This window comes from Cervus canadensis, chromosome 24 (assembly GCF_019320065.1).
Source record: "Cervus canadensis isolate Bull #8, Minnesota chromosome 24, ASM1932006v1, whole genome shotgun sequence".
NCBI lineage: Eukaryota > Metazoa > Chordata > Mammalia > Artiodactyla > Cervidae > Cervus > Cervus canadensis.
The window spans coordinates 31,772,756-31,795,561 of NC_057409.1; the positions used below are offsets into that span (position 1 = coordinate 31,772,756).

General features: G+C 35.9%; 1 protein-coding gene across 2 annotated transcripts in view; it reads left to right on the plus strand.

The window, feature by feature from the left end:
* BARD1 (BRCA1 associated RING domain 1) overlaps positions 1-22,806 on the plus strand; it is an 84,197-nt gene that overhangs the window by 54,425 nt on the left and 6,966 nt on the right. For both annotated transcript variants that reach the window (XM_043445517.1, XM_043445518.1), the window contains 3 exons: positions 7,568-7,676; positions 14,004-14,136; positions 14,904-14,996. In XM_043445517.1, coding sequence (XP_043301452.1) covers positions 7,568-7,676; positions 14,004-14,136; positions 14,904-14,996 — 335 coding nt within the window. The remainder of the gene's footprint in view (positions 1-7,567; positions 7,677-14,003; positions 14,137-14,903; positions 14,997-22,806) is intronic.

Below are 22,806 nucleotides of genomic sequence, written 5' to 3' on the forward strand. Positions count from 1 at the left end.
TGTAGCCCACCAGGCTCCTCTGTCCTTCACTAAATTTCAGAGTTTGCTCAAAACGTATACATATAACCACTCCTTTTTAGAGTGTTTTCCCATATAGATCACTACAGAATGTTGAGAAGAGTTCCCTGTGTTATACCGTAGGTCCTTATTAGTTGTTCTGTCATTCTTGAGGGGCAGGACATTGAAGGCCTATACTGTATTCTGAGCTCTGCCTTTGGGGTAGAACTGAAAATGTTAAAACATACTCCAGTGGGTACTTTCTTTTTATTAGCCTTAGTGATGAAAAAGAATCCTAGTGAGGAAAAGAATGTTCAGTCATGTAATTTATACTTTTTACCTTTACAACGTACCTTTCATCTTTTTTTTATCCTTGTGTTGTATCCTGTGTGTGTGTGCTCAGTCACTAGGTCGTGTCCAACTCTGTGTGACACCATAGACTATAGCCCGCCAGGCTCCTCTGTCCACGGGCTTTTCCAGGCAAGGATACTAGAGTGGGTTGCCATTTCCTCGTCCAGGTGGTCTTCCCATCCCAGGGCTTGAACCTGCATCTCCTGTGTCTTCTGTGTCTCCTGCTTTGGCAGGCGGATTCTTTATCACTGAGCCACCTGGGAAGCATATAGGGCAACATAAATCTGCACGTATTTTAATGTTGCTAAAAAACCAGACTTCTGTCCTTCCCTTTAGTGCACATCCATATTGTCATATCCGTGCATGCTTGAAGTATGTCATAAAATTGGGGAAAATGAAGAGGCCAATACTTGAAATATTACTTATATTCCCAAATCTTCATTTTGTTTCTGTCTCCCCCAAAATGCCAATCTGATAATATTAATAACAAACAATTATTGAGCTCTTACTGTCTGCCATGAACTGTCTTAAGTGCTCTTGATACATTAATTCACTTGGTCCTTACATATATTAATCCTACAAAGTGGGTTGTATTCCCATTTTACAGATGAGAAAAGAGGCATAGGAGATTAAATACCTCTGAAGTCATACAGCTATTGAGTGGCAGAGGTGGAATCTAAATTCAGGGTCTGATTGTGTAACCGCAGCTCTCAGCTGTCCTGCTCTATTGATGCCTCCCTCCTGCTGACAGATGTTCATGGAGCTCTTCAGGGTTTCTCACGTCCTTGGGAGACAGTCCACCTCTTCAGCTCCTTCCTTTTCGTTTCAGGTCACAGTTTACATTTCCAGAACACTGCATTCTTTCTCTTCTCTGTCTTTCTCCCTCTTCTTTTCTTCTTTCTTGCTCTTCTCTTTATATTTTTTGGTGTTTCTCATTTTCCACACTAGCTCATGTCAAGGCCTTCACACAAGCTCTTCTCTCTCCTGGGAGATTCTTATTCTACTTCTGTACCCCTTTTATTGTTTGTCCTTTCGTGTCTGAGCAGCTTTACCAGGCTTTAAAGTTCTTCCTGTTTTCTTTCGTTGGCTTTTGCCCCACTGAGCTCTGTGAGGCCCTTTTATCTCATTGGTTCTTTAGTGACCAAGAGAACTTAGAAGTACTTGAGTGCATGACTGTTTGCCAAACTTACTACAAGAAGATGTTTGTATCTTTTCCCCTAGGTGTACAGAATTGCCTCTTGGTGTCCAGAAAGGACTTGGAAACAGTCCCCCCATGGATACCAAAATCTGGTGCTCAGGTCCCTTAAATAACGTGGCATGGTATTTGCATATAACTTACACATGTGCCTGCTTGTGCATGTCAAGTTGCCTCAGTCGTGTCCAGCTCTTTGCGACCCCATAGCTTGTAGCCCACTAGGGGCGCCTCTGTTCATGGGGTCATCCCGGCAAGAATACTGGAGTGGGTTGCCATTTCCTACCCCAGGGATCTTCCTGACCCAGGGCTTGAACCCAGGTCTTCTACATCTCCTGCATTGGCAGTCAGATTCTTTACCACTAGTGCCACCATGCACTTCCTTCAATATACTTTAAATCACCTCTAGATTACTTATAATACTTAATACAATGTAATGCCATGTAAATAGTTGCTAGTATATGACAAACTCATTTTGTTTCTGGAACTTTCTGAAAAAAAGAAAAAAAATTGTTTTTTAATGTTTTTGATCCACTCACTGTTAGTTGAATCCATGGATATGGAACCTGTGGAAATGGAGGGCAGGCTGCATGCACATATACTCAGTCTATGTGTGTTAAATAAGTAAATGGTTATTACTAGTTGTGATATATATACATTATGTATATTAATACATATACACATTTTTATGTTGAATCTATTAACTTTGGTCAGTTACAGGTCAGTAACAATGACCCGCCAACATTTCTCATTAATTTTTCTGTAGTAAAGATTTTAAACTAGATTTTTAAAGAGAAATTTAAAATCTTCAGTCATACCTTCCAAACTGTGAAATATATTTAAATATATATTTATATATTTAAATATATATTTATATATTTAAAGTTATTTAAAATCAGCACTAAAGAAATAGAGCAGGAATATAGCAGAGGAAAAAAACTGGTAAAATTTACCAGTGTACTATGCTGTGAAGAAACAGAAAAAAAAATTGGAATCAGAAAGATACTTCCCTGATTCAGTTTAGTTCAGTTTAGTCGCTCAGTAGTGTCCGACTCTGCGACCCCATGAACTGCAGCACGCCAGGCCTCCCTGTCCATCACCAACTCCCAGAGTCTACCCAAACCTGTGTCCATTGAGTCGGTGATGCCATCCAACCATCTCATCCTCTGTTGTCCCCTTCTCCTCCTGCCCTCATTCTTTCCTAGCATCAGGGTCTTTTCCAATGAGTCAGCTCTTCGCATCAGGTGGACAAAGTATTGGAGTTTCAGCTTCAAAATCAGTCCTACCAAAGAACACCCAGGACTGATCTCCTTTAGGATGGACTGGTTGGATCTCCTTGCAGTCCAAGGGACTCTCAAGTGACTATATAAAATGTTTTACTTAATCAGTTTTTATGATGTAGTATTGATAAATATGTTATCTATATGTAGTCATTTGCCATTCACTGAATCATAAAGAGCTTTCTTTGATAGGTTATTAAGAGAACTGAACTGTCAAAAATGGTGCATATGAAAGTTGTTAATATACCGTCATGTACTACATGTAAATTCAGCAGTGAAGATGTGGATGTTTTCCTATATTCTGAAAATAGTTTTAATTATATTGGTGTTGCATTGACCCATAGTTTAGCCAGTAGCCATTTATGTTTTTCTGTTTTCACAGCTACATACTGTCTTTGTCTCTAACGACTATTCTTTATGCTTTATTTGTGGCATTCATTTGCTCAGTTATATCCGACTCTTTGCAACCCCATGGACTGCAGCACTCCAGGCTTCCCTGTCCTTCACCATCTCCTGGAATTTGCTTAAACTTATGTCCGTATCATCCTCTGTCACCCCCTTTTCCTCTTGCCTTCAATCTTTCCCAGCATCAGGGTCTTTTCCAGTGAGTTGGCTCTTCGCATCAGATGGCCAAAGTGTTGGAGCTTCAGCATCAGTCCTTGCAATGAATTCAGAGTTGACTTTCTTTAGGATTGCCTGGTTTGAACTTGCAGTCCAAGGGACTCTCAAGAGTCTTCTCCAGCACCACAGTTCAAAAGCATCAATTCTTTGGAGCTCTGTCTTCTTTATGGTCCATCTCTCCCATCTGGACGTGACTACTGGAAAAACCCTAGCTTTAACTGTACAGACCTTTGTCAGCAAAGTGACGTCTTGGCTTTTTATTTTTTATTTTTTTTATTTTTCGTCTTTGATTTTTAATGCACTGTCTAGGTTGGTGATAGCTTTTCTTCCAAGGAGCAAGCATCTTTTAATTTCATGTCTGCAGTCATCGTCTGCAGTGATTTTGGCACCCAAGAAAATAATGTCTGCCACTGTTTCCATTGTTTCCCCATCTGTTTGCCGTGAAGTGATGGGGCCAGATGCCATGATCTTCGTTTTTTGAATGTTGAGTTTTAAGCCAGCTTTTTCACTCTCCTCTTTCACCTTCATCACAAGGCTCTTTAGTTCCTCTTCACTTCTGCCATGAGGGTGGTGTCATTTGCATATCTGAGGTTACTGATATTTCTCCTGACAACCTTGATTCCAGCTTGTGCTTCATCCACCCTGGCATTTCACATGATGTACTCTGCATATAAATTAAGTAAGCAGAGTGACAGTGTACAGCCTTGACGTACTCCTTTCCCAATTTGGAACCAGCCCGTTGTTTCACATCTGGTTCTAACTATTGCTTCTTGACCTGCATACAGTTTTCAATTTTCTATGTTCTATTTGGCTCAGACACATGAGCATATAGTAAGTAGGCTCTTCAACCCTGATAGAAAGCTTTCTTCCATTAATTCCATCCATTTCAACAACCACATTGCTTATTCCCTGTATAAGCCCTTCATATTCATCTTCCAAATACTAGTTTCTGGTCCTGAGTTTGAGTTCATTTTATTTGTTACTGTATGTTTCTTTTTTTAACCTCCCGTAAAATCTATCTCACATTTCACTTCATTATTTGTGTCTTGATTAATACTTTTTAGTTTTATACTTATCTATTGAAAGAGTATTTGTCCTCAGAAGGATTACAGGCAAAGACAATGTTTTCTGAGTATTATGTATCCCTCCCAAATAATCTGTTTTAAGGTTAAGGTTTTAGATTAAAGTATGTCAGAAAATAAAGAATATGCTGTATTTAAGAACATTTAGGAAAAAAATTGTTCTATAAGCTCCCTTGGTAACCCAGTCTAATAGCAAGTTATTGATACTTATTCTGCATCCATGATATTGCAGTAAATCTAAAGCAAACATAAAACACTTCTTCCTTATATAGTGATGGGGAATAATTGATTTGTCATGTCTTCAGTTGATAATTGATCACCTCAATAGTCCCTTGTGGCTTTTCCCCCATGTATCACCTATTTTTTAAAAAAAGAATAAATCTAATTATATTTTAAACTGATTTTGGACATAAATATGTAAGCAAGTATTCATTCAAATATATCATTACGGGGAAAAAGTTTTACGCCTTTTTTGTGCCCACATAATAAAGGAGAAATGTTACATATGCTCTGTCATCTCTTGCTATGGTTTTTGAAGGTGTCACATAAAAACTTGTGTCTAATTCCAAATTTCAGTGGTCCATAGCAAAGCAGTATTATGACAGGATTTAATAGACTACATGTCCCATGATGCAGGACTAAGGGTTAACTGATTGTCTCAGTAGCATTTTTAATGTGCCATTCTCCAGTTTGTTAGCAATGCAGGAAGGCTAAGGGTTTAGCAAATTGTGTATAAGCAGAAGCCATCCATAATCCAGGTAGAGAAATCACATGTTTAAAAACCATATGAGGTAGTAAGCTTTGTGTAGTAAGGACTCTAAATGACTAGAATCTTGCTAGTCATTTTATGAAGCAGTTTTTTTAAGACTGTAAAAGCATCTTCCTTGTTCAGAGACCACTGTTTATTTTTTATTTAAAGCCTTTGTAAGCTGATTTGGTTCTTTGGAAAGTACTTTCATTTAACATTTTTAAATGTTGTCATGGTGCTCTTTAGTTTGTATTTGTGTGAAATAATTATGCTGTAGTTACTGTGCATTACTGTACACTTGATTGGGCTCTTAAATTTCATTTCCTTGGAGAAATCTACATTTGTCTTTGATAAAAAGTCCTTATGTGTGCACTGATTGATTTTTTTTTTTTTTTGGATGCATATAGTGTGACTTTTTTTTGTTTATTTTTGCATATGGGGATATAAGATCTAGCATATTGATTCCTTCCTTTTTGATTGTCATACTTACAAAGTATGTATTTGAGGAGATTGTATATTTGGTACAGGGGAAAACAGATAATAAAATTGAGAAATGTCAAGTATAGTGGATGAGATCAGTTCCCTTTTGAAAGAAAATGACCTTATCTGCTTTGAGAGTGAAAGTCGCTCAGTCCTGTCCAACTCTTTGCAACCCCATGGACTATACGGTCCATGAAATTCTCTAGGCCAGAATCCTGGAGTGGGTAGCCTTTTCCTTCTCCAGGGGATCTTCCCAACCCAGGGATTGAACCCAGGTCTCCCAAATTGCAGGCAGATTCTTTACCAGCTGAGCCACAAGGGAAGCCCCCACTCCTGCTTTAAATGTATAATTGGGAGGACCCAATTTCCAGTGCAGTAACTGGTGTCATTTTTTTGTAATCAGAAAGCTGAAATATAAGTGACTGTATTATACTTTGGTTTGAGAAAAACTATTTCCAGAAGAAAGACACACGCTATAGGACTTGGGCATGTAAGGGAATCTGAGAATACACATTGTCCAGAGTTTACGTAGCACTTTCCCAAGGAGAAAGAGTGACTAAACCTGATAGTTGTGAAAAGCAGTCATTAGAGAAACATTTGCTGTGGTTCATTTCTTTTCCCACTTTGCCATCAAAACAGCTTTCTCTAAGATCATTAATGACCTTGGCTCTAAACCCAGTAGGTGCTCATATCTCTCATCTCTGTGCTCTCAGATTTGACACCTTCTTCCTTCCTCTCCCTCTTGATGTTTCCTTGTTTCCATCCAGATCTTTTCCTACACATTTGATACAAGTTTAAAAGCTCGTATTGTACCAAGTTTATAATTTTATATCCTGTTTAACACATTGCATTTTTTTACATGAACAATAATGACCGTTGTATGGATATCCTGTAATCTAAAAACCAGAGAAGATTTCAAAAGACGTGTTCAGTTTAGAAAACTTTTCTGCCATGATATAATACATTAAAATCATTTTGAAACGATATGTAAAGAATTGGAATGGTAGACAAAGTGCTGTGATTTTATCAGTGTAGTTATGATTGAAAGACTAATCATGGGCAATAGGGAATATTGTTAGAAAGAATGGAAGGAAAGCAAGACCTTTGTCAAGTCAGTGGAAGCTTTCTCTCAGGGAAATAACAGCTGTGCCACATGTCTGAAGTCTCTTCCATTGTGATGTTCTGTGACTCTCGAATTAGTGCATGCTGGGAAGTCTGCGTCAACATACTTTCTGAACTACATCAGTTTATTCTGTGATGGCTGTAATTATTATAGATTGTAGTGCACATATATATTAAAAGTTAATTTTAAAATGCCCTGTTTACTACTTTATTAAATTGTCATGTGGCATAGTTTTCCTTCTAGTGAATCTAAATACCTATCTTGTGAAATTATCTAATTTCTGTATTTGTTTATATAAACTACAGAGCCTGTAACAGCTACAGTAAGTGATTTTTATTTGCATTTGAAAGCATGTAATCAGCCCATAGTGATTAATGATAATGAAGCTATATTTTAAAATATGAATTTGAATACCAATACTGAGTTGTGAAAAAAATTCATGTTTAAGTAACAATATATTCGGTTAAGAATAGTCCCTGTAATGGTCTGGTGTTAAATTTCACATCTTTTTCTATTTTTCAGCAGCTTGTAATACTTGATTCTTATGCCTTATGTGAATTCTTGAGTCATTTATTTTTAAAAAATTGTGTCTTATTAGGGAAGTTGAAAAAATTGTTCTACTAGTGTTTCATTTAGTTAAAAATCAGACCACACATTTTATTTACTTAAACCCATCTGTACTTATTTTACCAGCAACATATTTGGTCTGCGGCCTGTGGATTATGCAGACAGTAAAAATATGAAATCGCTGTTGCTGCTGCCGGAGAAGAAGGAATCATCATCAACCAGCCATTGCTCAGTAGTGAGTATGGATGTAGCCTTGGGACATTTATGTGTTTTATTGAAATCTGTTATAAAATGAACAAAATGGCAAAATTTCCAGTCAGTGAACTGCTTTCATTCACCAGTTATTGAGCACTTTCTGTGTAGTAGCTACTGTGATTTCAAAGACATAATCAGAATAAATCAACAAATACTTATTGTTTTCCCCCCTCCATATTTTAGGTAGCATTCATACAGTAATAAATATGACTGATAGAACTCTTATTCTCAAGAAGTATACTTTCTAATGAGAGCTAGGAAAGAAACAGACTGTGAATATATAAACTAATATAAGTAAAATAATTTTGGAAACTTACAAATGAGTTCTTTGAAGAAGACTTTATAGAATGTAATAGACTGGAGGTTGTGGGCTTCCAGAAAGGTACCATTTTACCTGGGTCATCGAGGAGGGCCTTTAAAGAACTGATATTTGGTCTGAAACCTGATGTCAATAGAGCACCCAGGTGAATATCTGGAGGACAAGTGTCCTAGCAGAGGGAACAGCAAGTGTGTAGGTCCCTCAGTGGGTGACCTTGGTGTGTTTGAAGGTTAGAGAGAAAGTCATTATTGCTGGTGACTAGGGCATGTCTCAGAGTAATGGGGAAACCACTGAAAGAATTTAAAGGAAGGAATGGTATAATCTGATTTATGCTTTAGAAAGCTCACTCTGGCAGCTTCTAATCAAAAGACGGGGTGGTGGCAAGAGTGGGGCAGCAGGGAGATTACCTGGACTGTTTCTTGGTAAAGAAGAGAGAGAGACCATGATGACCTGGACTAGGGGAACAGCAGCGGAAGTTGTGAGAAGTAATGAGATTGGTATGTATTTTTGAGTTACTGCCAACAGAACCTTTGAATGGATTATGGGTGAAGTGTGGAGAAAGAGTAGAATTAATATGACTTAGGCTTCACTGTTTTCTCAGATGGTAAAGAATCTACCTGCAATGTGGGAGACCCAGGTTTGATCCCTAGGTCGGGAAGATCCCCTGGAGTAGGAAATGGCAACACCCTCCAGTATTCTTCCATGGACAGAGGAGCCTGGTGGGTTACAGTCCATAGGATTGCAAAGAGTCGAACACCACTGAGCGACTAACACTTCCACTTTTTACTTTAGCAATGGAGTAGATGTGGGTGCCATTTGCTGCCTTGTGGGAAGAATGCCTATTCCTTAGGAACCTATAGTTTAGTGGGGAATATGGATGTAAAAAGAATTATTACACACTGCAGTGAATTTGTAATAGATACCATACAAATATATAGTAGAGTCTTAAAGAAAGAAGCTGATTTTAGGAGGGATCAGAAGAGAAGGTAACATGATGTCTAAGTAAGCCTTTAAAGGTACAAGTTTTAGCAAGATATCTAATACTGTGTTATATTGGCTACAAATAACAGAAAACATTCATTCAAATGCTTAAAGAGTGTATTCTCTTATATAATCTCGATATACGACAGCTCTTGTTATAATTTGCTTAGCAGTTGCAAAGCTTGCACCAAAGATCTAAATTCTTTCTGTTCTTCTGCTTCACCATCTTCAGTGTGGTGGTTATGTCCTCACTATTCTCCCTCCTGGTGATTGTAGAATGATTGCCACAATTCCAGATACAACAGTGTCTAGCTAATGATAAAACCTTTCCCAGAAGCCTTCCAATGGACTCCCTCTTACGTCTTATTGGTCAGAACTGGTCACATAATTGCTTTTGACATACATTGTGGTTGCAGATAGGGTCAATCCTTGAAGAGTGGGTATCTGAACAGAATTAGGACTCTATTAATAGAGTCTAGGAGGAGTGAGGAATGGATTTTCATTGCCCACTGCAATCAGGTACATGAAGCAGAAATAGCAGCCCGGATCTAAGGAACAGCTGCTCAGAGACAAGGAAACATAAAGGGCTTTAGAAATTTGAGAAACTAGAATGTAGTGTGAGAGGAGCATGAGGTACATTAAAGAGGAAGTGGAGGTAAAGACCTGGGTTGGGATCAGGGGGTGAAAGACCTTGACTCTCTGTGGAGGAGTGGAGACTTCATTCCCCAGTCAGTGAGGCACCCTCAATGTGTCTCAGTGGAACGGGACTCTGGGGGATAGTGAGGGTGGGCTGGGGCTGAAGACTGGTGAGGAGGCTGTTGTGTGTCCATGTGAAATGGAGAGGATTGGAACTACAAGTGATGTTGGGGGGTGGGGGTGTGAAGTGAAGATGAGAGGCTTTAAAGAGAGAGGGGTGATGGACTCAGTGTATCTTAACAACTGCTCAGATGGGGGAAAATGAAATCTAGAAATGTTCAGAGAAGGCTTCTTGTCCAGTAAGGGCAGCAGAGTAGTGATTGACCTGATTGTTTAAGATGAGGAGGTAACTGAAGGTGTTTATAATTTGAGGTGGTCGTTTCTTGGGCTCCAGAATCACTGCAAATGGTGACTGCAGCCATGAAATTAAAAGACACTTACTTCTTGGAAGAAAAACTATGACAAACCTAGACAATGTATTAAAAAGCAGAGACATCACTTTACTGACAAAAGTCCATCTAGTCAAAGCTATAGTTTTTCCAGTAGTCATGTACAGATGTGAATGTTGGACCATAGAGAAGGCTGAGCACCGAAGAATTGATGCTTTTGAAGTGTGGTGCTGGAGAAGACTCTTGAGAGTCTTTGAGACAACAAGGAGAACAAACCAGTCAGTCTACAGTCTTGCAGTCCATGGAGTCACCAAGAGTGGGACATGACTGAGCGACTGAACTGAAACTGAAAGGAAATCAACCCTGAATATTCATTGAAAGGACTGAAGCTGAAGCTGCAATACTTTGGCCACCTGATGCAAAGAGCCAACTCGTTGGAAAAGACCCTGATACTGAGAAAGATTGAGGACAAGAGGAGAAGGGAGCAACAGAGGATAAGATAGTTGGGTGGTGTCATCAACACAGTAGACATGAGTTTGTGCAAACTCCAGGAGACCGTGAAGGACAGAGAAGCCTGGCATGCTGCAGCCAGTGCATGGGGTCGCAAAGAGTCAGACATGACTGAGCAGCTGAATAACAGTAGATGCTATCACAGGCTGGTTACCCTTATTCTTTGAAAACTCTTCATCTCCTGCTCCAGGCATCAGCCTTGTGAGTGTGCCCTATCTGTAGACCTGAAAGAGAACCTAGAAATCAGCAGTTTAATTTCCTTGTTTTATAAATGAGAAAACTGATACATAGTGTGATTTGCTCAGGGTTAGCCAACCATCAGAGAAGGCAATGGCAGCCCACTCCAGTACTCTTGCCTGGAAAATCCCATGGACGGAGGAGCCTGGTGGACTGCAGTCCATGGGGTTGCTAAGAGTCGGACATGACTGAGCGACTTAACTTTCGTTTTTCACTTTCCTGCGTTGGAGAAGGAAATGGCAACCCACTCCAGTGTTCTTGCCTGGAGAATCTCAGGGACGGGGGAGCCTGGTGGGCTGCCGTCTCTGGGGCTGCACAGAGTCGGACACAGCTGAAGTGACTTAGCAGCAGCAGCCGACCATAGGAAAAAAAAAACAAACACATTTTTCCCCCCCCAATAGATCAATTAGAAGTTGACTGAATTCAGAATATTAAGAAAATTTTAGGTCAGTATTCATTCGGTCCTGCTGTACTTAACTATAAATTGATCCTTACTCTATTCATTTGGACTTGGATTCTGCTGGCAGAACATAATGTAACTGAGTTGTCATTTGCCAATATTTCTTTTATGTAAAAAGCTGAAAAAGGATTATTTTAGTTGTGTCAAAAATAAAGATTAACTGTTAATGGTATTATTGGAATCTGAGCATGGCAATCTTCCTCTTAATTTAGCTGTCCAATTACTCTTGTGTTTTTGTTAAATGTAAGAAACCTGTACTTTCTGCATGTCACATGGACACTACCCGTGAGTGAATATCGTTATTTACTCTCTTAATGGTAGGTACTTGGCTAAGGAAATGATCATGAATGGTAACAATTCCTTAAGTTGAAAGAGTTGTTTCTTTGTGTATACTCACTAAAGACAAGATCTGGGATCTGCTTCGCCAAACACCATCAGACTTCACTCATCTCTTTCAGCCACATAGGCTGCCTCGCTGTTTCTTGAATCCCCCAGACATGTTCCCGTTTCAGGTCCTTGGTGCTAGCAGTTTTCTCCACCAGGAACAAACGTAGGGAGCCAGATGTACACATGGCATGCTTCCTCACTCCCTCTGGCTCTTGTTGTAGTTTTTTAAACTCTGTTTTTGATAAACTCATTAATTTTGATAAATTCAGAGTAACTAATTTTTCCAAGAAAAAGTTTCATATCAAATTATTCCTTAGATAAGTTTATTTAATGTCAATGTACATAGTATCTAATCTCTCTAAAAACAGAATATTGAACCTTTGGAATATTTTCCAAACAGCTTTTGAATCTCCTGATTCTGAGCCCTCTGCTTACTCAAATCAAATGCCTCCCCACCCCACCTCCTGCCCCAAATCAGACATGTGACTTTGACAGCTCTTTGCTTGATTTTGTTTATTTATTAGCTTTTCTTAATTATGAGAAATTAGTGCCAGTTTCTATTTTTTATTCAAACTTAGAAACTAGATAGAAAAGTGCTTGACCCACTTTGGTGCTTTCCTGAGGTTGATGGAAGTAGTATCATATGCTATATTTACAATTGACATCTTTTCACTTTTTATTTTGTGTAGAGAACTCATTTAGCTGAAATGGAGTTATAAAAATTGAACAGTAATGTGTTCCATTTAGAACTACTTGATGATGCTCATTTGTAAACTGACAAGAATATTTGAAATGCTGTTTTTTAATATGATTAAAATGTAGTAATTGATTGATAAAGTAGACTGAACTATTTTCATGCTATGGAGTGTTTACAGTGTTTAGGTTAAACATGGTTACCTCGTCTTATAACTGAGTGAGTAGGAAAGACAAATGGACAGAAATGTGATGTCAGCATGTGTGTGGTGTGTGCGCTGCATGTCCAGTAAAACCTCTATAGCTTGAACCTTCAAGAAGAGTAGTTCAGGAAGCTGAAATTTTAAGTGCTGAATATTGTCATTAGAAAAACTTTATAGAAGTGTTTTTTAAACTGTCACGAATACATACTGACTTAATACATAGTAGAATCCTATTTAATGCATTTTGAGTGAATGAATTATTGAGATCAGTCTATTTAGAGATGTAGCCAGCAATTTACATGTAATATTGTAGGGCATCACACCAGATAAATTGCCATTATTCAGATATGTGAAGTGAATATTTAAATATAAATTTCCTCCAATCTAGTTGCTGAGCTATACTGGTAATTGTACCTGCAGTGTTCACTCATGTTCTGCGGAACTTCTGAGAACCCAGAGGTCCAGAATACCTAGACACTCATACATGTAGGCGGGCCCTTTGTGTTGTATTTGAAAATTATTGTGTCTTTCCTTTTATCTTGTAATACAGTAGTGCTCATTTACCCTTTCTTTCTTATCTGCTGGGTCATTGCTTTTCTTCATCAGGTAGCTTTTGTCTAACTCTCATTCCAGTTTCATTTATTAAATTTCTGTTGGCTGCTATTGAAAACACAGTCCCATTGTTTCTCTGAATCTTTCACTTGTAATCTTTGACAGTATCCACTGGTGCCTTCTTTTTATTCTTGTCTTTTTTTGTCTCCGGTAAGTTCTAAGTCTTTTTATTAAAGTGAAAATATTAATCTTAGAACACTTTCCTTTTCATAAACTGCATTGAATTATTTCTGTTGGTGAATCTGATATAATAACTTCGGTATTCCCTTGTCTGTTTTTACTTTGTTGGTTTTAAGAAATAATTCTTTCACTGTTAAAATTTTGTTTTCTGTCTTTGAGATCAGTACTGTTCTAGAAGCTTTAGTTTTTTTTCATTTTTTACATAGTCTCAGTTTAAACACATCAGGTTGGGTTTAGCTCTGTTGGAGTAAGTTAGTTTGTGGGGAGGGTAGAGAGTTGATCATTTTAAGTGGGTATTTGGGGTTACTTTTTAAAAAAGGTGAGGCTTACTGGTAACAGAATGAAGTTCTAAAACCCTAGAGAAATCCACTTTAAAATCGAGGAAACAAGACACCCTAGGTGTAGAGAGGTATCATAAATAGTGTTTTATTGGGGGCAAGGGGTAAAGAAATAGAAAAACAGTTATTCAGATGCATTGAGCATTAAGGTTCTGAGTGACGATTCAGTGGAAATTATTGGGAATTACTAGATAAAGTAAACCAAGGAATGAAATCCAGGCTCATATCAAGTGAAACTCAGTTTAATCTTTCTCTAGCCTTAAATGTCTTTGACACTGTGGCATCTCCTCTTCTGTTGGCAGGTAAACACTGGTCAGCGTCGGGATGGGCCTCTTGCACTTATAGGCAGTGGACTTTCTTCCGAACAACAGAAAATGCTCAGTGAGCTTGCAGCGATTCTTAAGGCTAAAAAATGTGCTGAGTTTGACAGTACAGGTGAGGATTATTTATTTATTTAGTTTTGGTAGAAGAGAATTTTAAATGGGTAATTCCATTGTAGAACTCACCTTGATAATTTATACATTTTACCCATTGGAATCTGACTATGTACTTTGAATCTGGTAATAATTCTAAAATGTTTCTATGGTTATAAATTACTTACAGTCTTCATTTGGTTAGGAAATACAAAGTTTAAAGCTTTGCCATATTTTAGGGCATATGTCAGAAGAGCAATTTTATGAGTTTGCTAATGACAGATAAATGGTCGAACGATGTAATGCTTTAATTCCTTAGTTGTAATTGGAAATAGAAAAGAAATTTGCTTTGGCCAATATAGCTTTGGGCTTCTCAGGTGGCTCAGTGGTAAAAGAATCCACCTGCCAATGCAGGAGATGTGGGTTTGATCCCTGAGTTGGGAATATATCCCGGAGGAGGAAATGGCATCCCATTCTAGTATTGCCTGGAGAATCCCGTGGACAGAGGAGCCTGGCAGACTATAGTTTATAGCGTCACAAAGACCCAGACACGACTGAGCACACACATGCACTCTGTGTGGCTTTAAGATTTATGGTTTATGATCTGAATAAAACTAAATAAGAATAAGAATAAATAAGAATAAAACTAAAGAAGTCTTTACTGAAGTATATACTTTACTGAAGTATAAAAATTGTTGCCTTTGAGGAAAATTCAGATGTAAGTGGACTAGTTAAATAATTATTTTGGTTTATATTTCTGTTTCTCTTACTGCTTTTTTTATATTCTAGTAACTCATGTCATTGTTCCTGGTGATACAGTTCAAAGCACCCTGAAATATATGCTTGGAATTCTCAGTGGATGCTGGATCCTAAAATTTGAATGTAAGTATTGGATTTGGGAGAATTACAAAGGGAATTAACTAGACTAATTTCATTTTTATACTGCACTATTTCCAGTAATTATTTAAGGACCTTATGCTAATGTTTTTTACTTATGTTTAGTCCCTACATTTTGAAAAAGCTTTTCATATTAATGGTGTCATTTAGGTGTTCTTGGTAAATATATATAAGTATGTTTTCATTTCAAAATCTTCCTGTAATACCAACTATTTTAACCCAGAGTAAGGGATCCTGTAATAGACCTGTAAGGTTAAGCAATCTGTGTTACCATTATTGTTGTTTAGTCGCTCAGTCATGTCGGACTCTTTGTGGCCCCATGGGCTGTAGTCAGACAGGCTCCTCTGTCCATGGGATTTTCCAGGCAAGAGTACTGGAGTGGGTTGCCATTGCCTTCTTTGGGGCATCTTCCTGATCTAGGAATCGAACCCATGTCTCTTGCTTGGCAGATGAATTCTCTACCACTGAGTCATCTGGGAAGCCCATATTACCATTATGTGATATATTTAACTTAATAAATGCTTGTTCTAAATATATGACTATTAAATGAAATTAGTTTATTGCTTTTCTTTGTGATATCTAAAAACTTACCTGCATAACTCTCTATAGCTCTCTCAGCTAATATGGTTTGTTTTAGGAAGGTCTTTGGAAATTGAAACTGCCTTGTACCACCTGATTGGGGGTAATTACACTAGCTATTCTCTAAACCTCTGATGAAAATGTGTTCCTGTTATTCCTTTCAGTCAACCACCTTCCCCTTTGCAGCTGCCTCTCACCTTCCCAGCTCTCACCTGTTTGTTTTACCTGAGTGAAGTCGCTCAGTAGTGTCTGATCTTTGCCACCCCATGGACCGTAGCCTACCAGGCTTCTCCGTCCATGGGATTTCCCAGGCAAGAGTACTGGAGTGGGTTGCCGTTTTTTACCTAGAACTTAACAAAATAAAAAGAAAGCTCATATAAGCTTATTTTCTACTCCTCAATCACTAAAGTATCTTCTACTTTTGATATGACAGCTAAAGTAGGACAATGAAATGACCTTTTTGCTAACTGATTGTTTATAAAAAAAATAGTGTATGTTAAAGAGGGACCTGGGAAGTCCTGTTATGAGACAGTTGAATATCTTGATCTTAGAGGTAGTTGTGTTACACAGTCTACATATATGATTAAATGTCAGGTCTGTGTGTGCACACACACACAAATGGTGAATGTATGATGAAATCTGAGTAAGTTCTTTGGACTGTATCAATGTCAAATTCTTGGTGCTGATATTTATGCTATTGTTGTGTAAGATATTAACACTGGATACTAGAAAAAGAGTGATGAGACTTTCCTGTACATTTCTTTGCAATCACCTGTGAATCTATAATTATTTCAAACTAAAAAATTAAAGAATAGTGAGTGTTTTTTAATGAAATTTTCTTTGTAAGAAGCAAATGGTGGGTAAGAGTTCGTTTTGAAAAATCTTTTGTTTTATAGATTTGTACTTTCAAGGTTTTATGGTAGAGTTGCTTGATTCAGTCAAAGCCTTTATTATTAATTTAATCTGTTTGAAATTAACTTGGTTGGTAAAAAGTTTTCTTTTAGCGGTTGATATTCATCTCAACGAAATACAGCTACCACTTTTCTTGTGATGGTTGTCTCCACTGATGTGGTCTGTGACATATATAACTAGCAGTGCCACTCTATCTGTTCTAGTCTGTATCTGTTACTCTGCTCTGCCAGTCAGCCAAAAAGTATGAGAAGAAGTTGGACTGATTGGCCATTTATGTAGAAAAAAAGTTTTTTCTTTAGTCTCTTATTTTTGGACCTTTGTTTCCCTTTTAGATCTGTGTCAAGTCTTATTCGGCCTCAGTATTTTAAAAATTGACCTAAAATGTTTCCATGATTATAGATGTTTTTATACTGAACTTTTGCCAGAAACCTTGCCAGTGGTTATAGAAAGGAATGGATTTTCATAGTAACAAGAATCTCAGTAATAAAGAAGCTATGCGAAATTTTAAATATTAAGGCACTTACCACTTACCCTGTAAGTCTAGTTCTTGTGAATTTGCTGAACTTGCATCTTGTTACATATACAGACTACATGATTCATTTCCATAAAATCTGCCTTCTTTAAGAAATGGAAGTTTTGTCACTTTAATGGCTTGGCCATGTCATTTTTATGGAATCACTGATGGACTCAAGCTGACTTAATAGTGTGCTATTTGGTGATTGTCACAGTAGTGAATAACATACTCTAATATCAATGGTTCTTTTAGGATAAAAGGTGGATGGAATCTCTTACTGAACTTCATATCCCCATATTTTCTAATTCAAAGTCCAAAGAGGAATAGGTTCAGGGTTTGAGACAATGAATTTAAATAGTTGCTGGGTTTAGTTGCAAGAACACTCTCTATCCTAATATATTTTTCTGTGGTTTTGTGTTGTTCTTAATGTCAGGCAACTTAGTGTGATTTTTAAAAACATATTCAGAGCTATTCAAAATTAGTTGAAAATCATCTATATTAAGGAACAATATGGTGGGCCAAAGCTTTCAAAACTAATCACAAAGATCTATGAGTTATTAAAACTAGATTTTGTGTTTGAGATGTTCACTAACTTGCCTGAAAGACAAAATCTTTATTGGCTGAACTCTGTAGAATGTTTAGTATTAACTTTTTCAGTATTTTCCATAAACTAAGTAGACTGAAGAGGAAGTTTCATGTAAACTTTCTCTATAGGGAATTGACTTACTTAAAAAATTAAACAAATTTAAATAAATTAACAAAAATAATTATATAAAACAGTCTGGATTCCTTGGATCCAAATTTAACTGGAAGTTTTCTGTTTAAATGTATTTTTCTCTTAACTGGTTAGTATCTCTTACTTTTCTACTTTACATATATGGAGCATCTTATAGTGTCATAGTTAATGAACTTTGCATGAACATTCTAAGAAGAGGCCATAATTATGCTATTGTACCAGGCATTCTCTCTCATCATGTTTATTTTACAGGTATTTTATCGGATGGTATTTATTTTACAGAAAGAGGAGGTACAGATAGGAAAGTTCCTTCTTCAAGATTGAATTTGTGCCTGAGATTCTACTTTAGTCCTAGTTTTGGTGCCGATTCCTCACGGGAAACTAATAACCATCCCTGTACAGGGTGATTTTGGTAATTAAAGAGGTGGCTAGAATGAAAGAGATATATAAATTGTATTCACCTCTTAGAGAATGAAGAGGATGGAACTGCAACCTAAAGATGTAAACTAACCTTCAGAAAGAGAATATATATTTTACTGAACTATTCTTTCAGTACACTGCTTTCAAATCTCTAGCCTAACCTTTTTTTTTTTTTTGGAAAAAGTTGAATTCTGCCTCTTCATTTCTCATCTCATTGTGAAGGGGAGAGCAGATGGCTGTCATCTTTTCTTTCATAATCTCTTCCTCTTCCCCACCATCTTCTGAGTTGAAATAAAACGTAGAAGTTTTAAAAGACCTTAGCACCTAAGGAAATTGGTGTGGGAATGTGCCAAACATTTTACTCTGGACTTTTATCTGTGAGGAGAGGAAGAGCCAGATACAGTGTTGCTTTGTTTTTGTTTTAGATGTGGAAGATGGAACCTAAAAGGCAATCACTACATCATCATTTTATAAATAACTTCATAATCAGATTAATGAAGATGTTTTTCAATTAAAATTTTCTTTAAATGGATATTGAGAGTGCTGTGAAATTTTTTAAAGGAAAAATTTTATTCATATTTTTGCTAATTATCAAAAAATAAATATACCAAAACATTTCTATCAACTAAGATTAGTTAGGCAACTTCATGCTTACAGAAATCTTTTACCAAAGACTGTCTTAAGAAAAAATAATAATAACATGTTAATATAATGATAGTCCTATTTCTGAGATATACCCCAAGCAAGTAATAGAGAAGGAAAAAAACCTGATTTATATTGTTATTTCTTATAACAAGAAATAGGGGGGAATAACTAGAGTGTCAGAAAATTAAGAAAATTCTGAAATGCTTAAAGATATTTTCTGAAAAAAATTTATACTTTTATATGATAACTTAGGTCTGAAATATGAAAAACATATTTGTTTAAACTTTTTAAAGAGCATAAAACATTTACATCTTTTCTGTCAATATTACATAAATGTGTGAATATGTACAGGCAAAGGAAGTAAACAGTCATGGATTGGTAGGTAGGATTGCTATTTGTTTATAGCAGTTTTAACATCAATATATGTCTTAAATGTTTTAGGAAGAAATTCAAATTCTTAAATTCTAACAACAATTAGATCTTCTTTTTGACCTTTTCTCAATATTTATTGAGGAGTTAATGGTTTCATTCTTAATCAGGGAAATTAGATCCTATGTGTATATATTACTTCAATCTGATACAATGAATTTATTATACCTGTTACGCAGATCTAGCCAGATACATTTTAATATGGTTATTGTCCAATGAACATAGACATCTTACATAAATAATTTGTGTTAAATATATGATGAAGAAAGAGCACCAAGTATGAGTTTTTAAAGTATTTTATTAGGAAAATTTTTGGATATTAGACTGACTTTGTTCGTTAACCACATTTATAAAGAGAAGGATTGTTTTAATATTGTTATTCATAATACAAGGTTTTAGAATTGATACCAAATTTTGCCTAAGCAAATTTTTATCATACAGTAATATATTTTTGTGATAGAAGTTGACCTGCTTCTCAATATGCATTAAGTAAAATAAATAAACTTAGCAAACTGTCTTATGAGGAAATATATTTTTATGTATAAATATGCTTGTAATTAGAATATTGGCTTAAAATATAGCCAAAAATAAACAATTGTTCAATGATATTTATATGAAAATGCAAAATCTGATGATTTGTGACAGTTGATTTCTAAGTCCAAATGTTTATGATGGCATGAGACGAGTATTTACCTTTTATGTTTTCAGCCTTCATTTTATTGTCCTTTCATCCTCACTGTGAAATTTCATGATACTGGATTTAGCTCTTTTACTTGCCATCCAATTTTTAAAAAATTACAGTGAGAATAAAAGTTGTTTTCCCATTTTTGTCATTGTTGTAGAAAGTTTCCTCTTAAAAACAATTTCCTTTTGTCTAAAGTTTAGTGATATGATAGCCTATTTGACTAAAAACCCCACTTAGAAAAGCACCTAAAAAAGATAATTTTTTGTTTTGTTTTGTTTTCACAACTTGGGTGTTCATTTTTAATAGAATCAGAAAGGAAATTTACTAATATTCAGTTTTCTTGAGTTATATTAGTTTCTAGTTTGGATCTAATGACATATTTATTAGGATTTTTGATTTTGACATAAAATTTTTGATTCTGTATTTTTATTTTTTTTTTAGGATAACATTTAGCGTTGGCTGAGAGTAATATTTAATTCTAATTGTCAATGCAAATAGCCACTGGCTCCAGAAGAATAACAGTTCTTTAAAATAAGAGTTTGTTTATTGCTCTGGCTTTTGAAGAGAGAGCACGTTCTGTGGCTTCATCGAGGGATCATTTCCCCTTTGGACATTTGGAATTTGGAGCTTTTGACAGATTTCCATGTTAAAGCTTTATTCTGTCTTCATTGAATTCTATAATCATTTGTATGTAGCTGTGGATTCAGGAACCTACTCCCATTTGTGTAATCCTTTTTTGTCTTCTAAAACTAGGAAAAGTGACTAAACTTAATATAAACTAATGAACATCATCAGTGGCTCATGTAGCTAAAATGAAAATACACATCCATAGATTTGTATGGCTTTATGAAGTAGGAGGCAAGAGTGGTTACTGGAGATTTAGAATAAAGAAGTACATTTCTGGATGGTACAAGACTCTTTTTTTAAAAAAAAGATCATATCCCAGAATTCATAAGCTGCATTAGTATGCAGGTTCCAGATGTTGCTTAGGTAGCCGGAGCTGCCTTAATGAGTTAAGAGTTAATGACTTTGAGTTAAGCAGTAGTTTGGGAATTGAGCTGCTTACCTCTATATCAAAAAATAATAAAATCAGGGCACAAGGAAAGTTTACCTGAAATGGTAGACATGATCAGGAATACATCTGAACTGAAAAGAATCTTTTCATTTTACTAAGATAGCTAGTTCATTCCTATGTCTCTGCAAAATGATAGCTTTGGTCACAGTCTTAAATACATGTGACAAGTAAAGATGTTATAAAGCATACATTTTACAAGAGTAGTGGCTTGACACATTTTAAAGTATGTCTCTTTCTGGCATATTCAGAAACCTCCTGTGTTTATATAAGCAATGTAAGTTACTCATGTAAAGTCATTTCAGTTTGGATTCAGATCCTCCTATTTAGCTGAGAAAGTTAAGCAGTGATCTTGCATAGATTTTTATTTCTGCTGAACTATTGCAGATGATGAAATAATATTGACTTTATTAACTACAAATACAAAATATAATTTGTTCAGTTTTAGAAAGTATTTTTATTGTGGTATAATTGGTTTACACTGTGCTAATTACTGCTTTATAGCAAAGTGATTCAGTTATATGTATATATACATCCTTTTTTTAAAATATTCTTTTCCATTGTGGTTTATCATAAGATATTAAGTATTGTCTCTCTGCTATACAGTAAGGAAATATTAAATTGGTGAAAATGGCTTGTTTTAAAGTCTTTATAGAGATAAAGGATTACAGTATATATTATTACTTTAGATGAGTTTATGACTAGGAGTATTTTGAAAGTTCTGATTGTTGAATATGGGAAATAGATTTAATAATTTTTGCTGCAGTTTGGTTAACTAACTTACAGTACTGAGTAATTAAAACTTTGATTATTTTCTATTATTAATAATTAATCTTAATAATAATTACCTTAATGATTATGTATTTAGGTTTGTTAAAGTAGTAACTTTAAATAGTATTTTGGCTTGTAGATTAGTCTATTTCATTGCTTTGGATAAATGAAATTGGATTAGATAAATATCACCATTTAAGTTACTGAAAGTTTATTCTTTTCATGTTGTAGTAAATCTGTTCAATTGGTTTATTGCAAAAGAAGTCAACTAGGAAGTTAATATGAAGTGTAATTATAAATGTCTGCTGACAAGTATTACTATTCTGAAACTCAAAGGGTACAAAGGAGAGAGTGGCAGCTTTGGTTTCAAATTAAACAAACTCATTGATTCACTGAAGACAAAGTCAAATGCATTATTCTCCCTGCTCCCAACCTCCCAGGTAGTCAGCGGTTTTTGATATTTTGGTACACTTTTTGGCTAATCTCTTAAAAAGAGGGATCCTCCTATTTAGTCATCTGTTTAGTGGTTAGGTCATTTATTTTAAGAGAGATACAATATATTAAATCTGAGTAGAGAGTACCTGGCATTTCCTAAGATGCTTTATTTTTTTAATAAAATAAAGATAGGAAAAAACTGATCTAGGAGTTGGAAGATATCTGAGTTTTTATCTCACTTATGTTACTTAAAGAATTTAACTTTCCTTTACCTGTGAAATGAAGAATTTGATTAGATGAAGCATCAGGAGTTTTAAATTGGCAGTCTTAAGTCCAAAACAGGTACAATTTATGTGATTTAGTTCATCATAATCATTTAATTTTTGTGTCTTTAAGAAAGATGTGCATATTCCCATCACAGTCTCCATAACTTCCTCCCACTTAACACGAGATACCCAACATGATTATGTAATTTGAAAGGCCCTTGTAGGCATTATTCTCACCCAGGCTTCAAAAAATTCTCCATGTTTTCTATGCAGCAATAATTCTACCATTTTATCATAGAACTGGAAACTGTTCCTTAATTTTCAGTGGGGG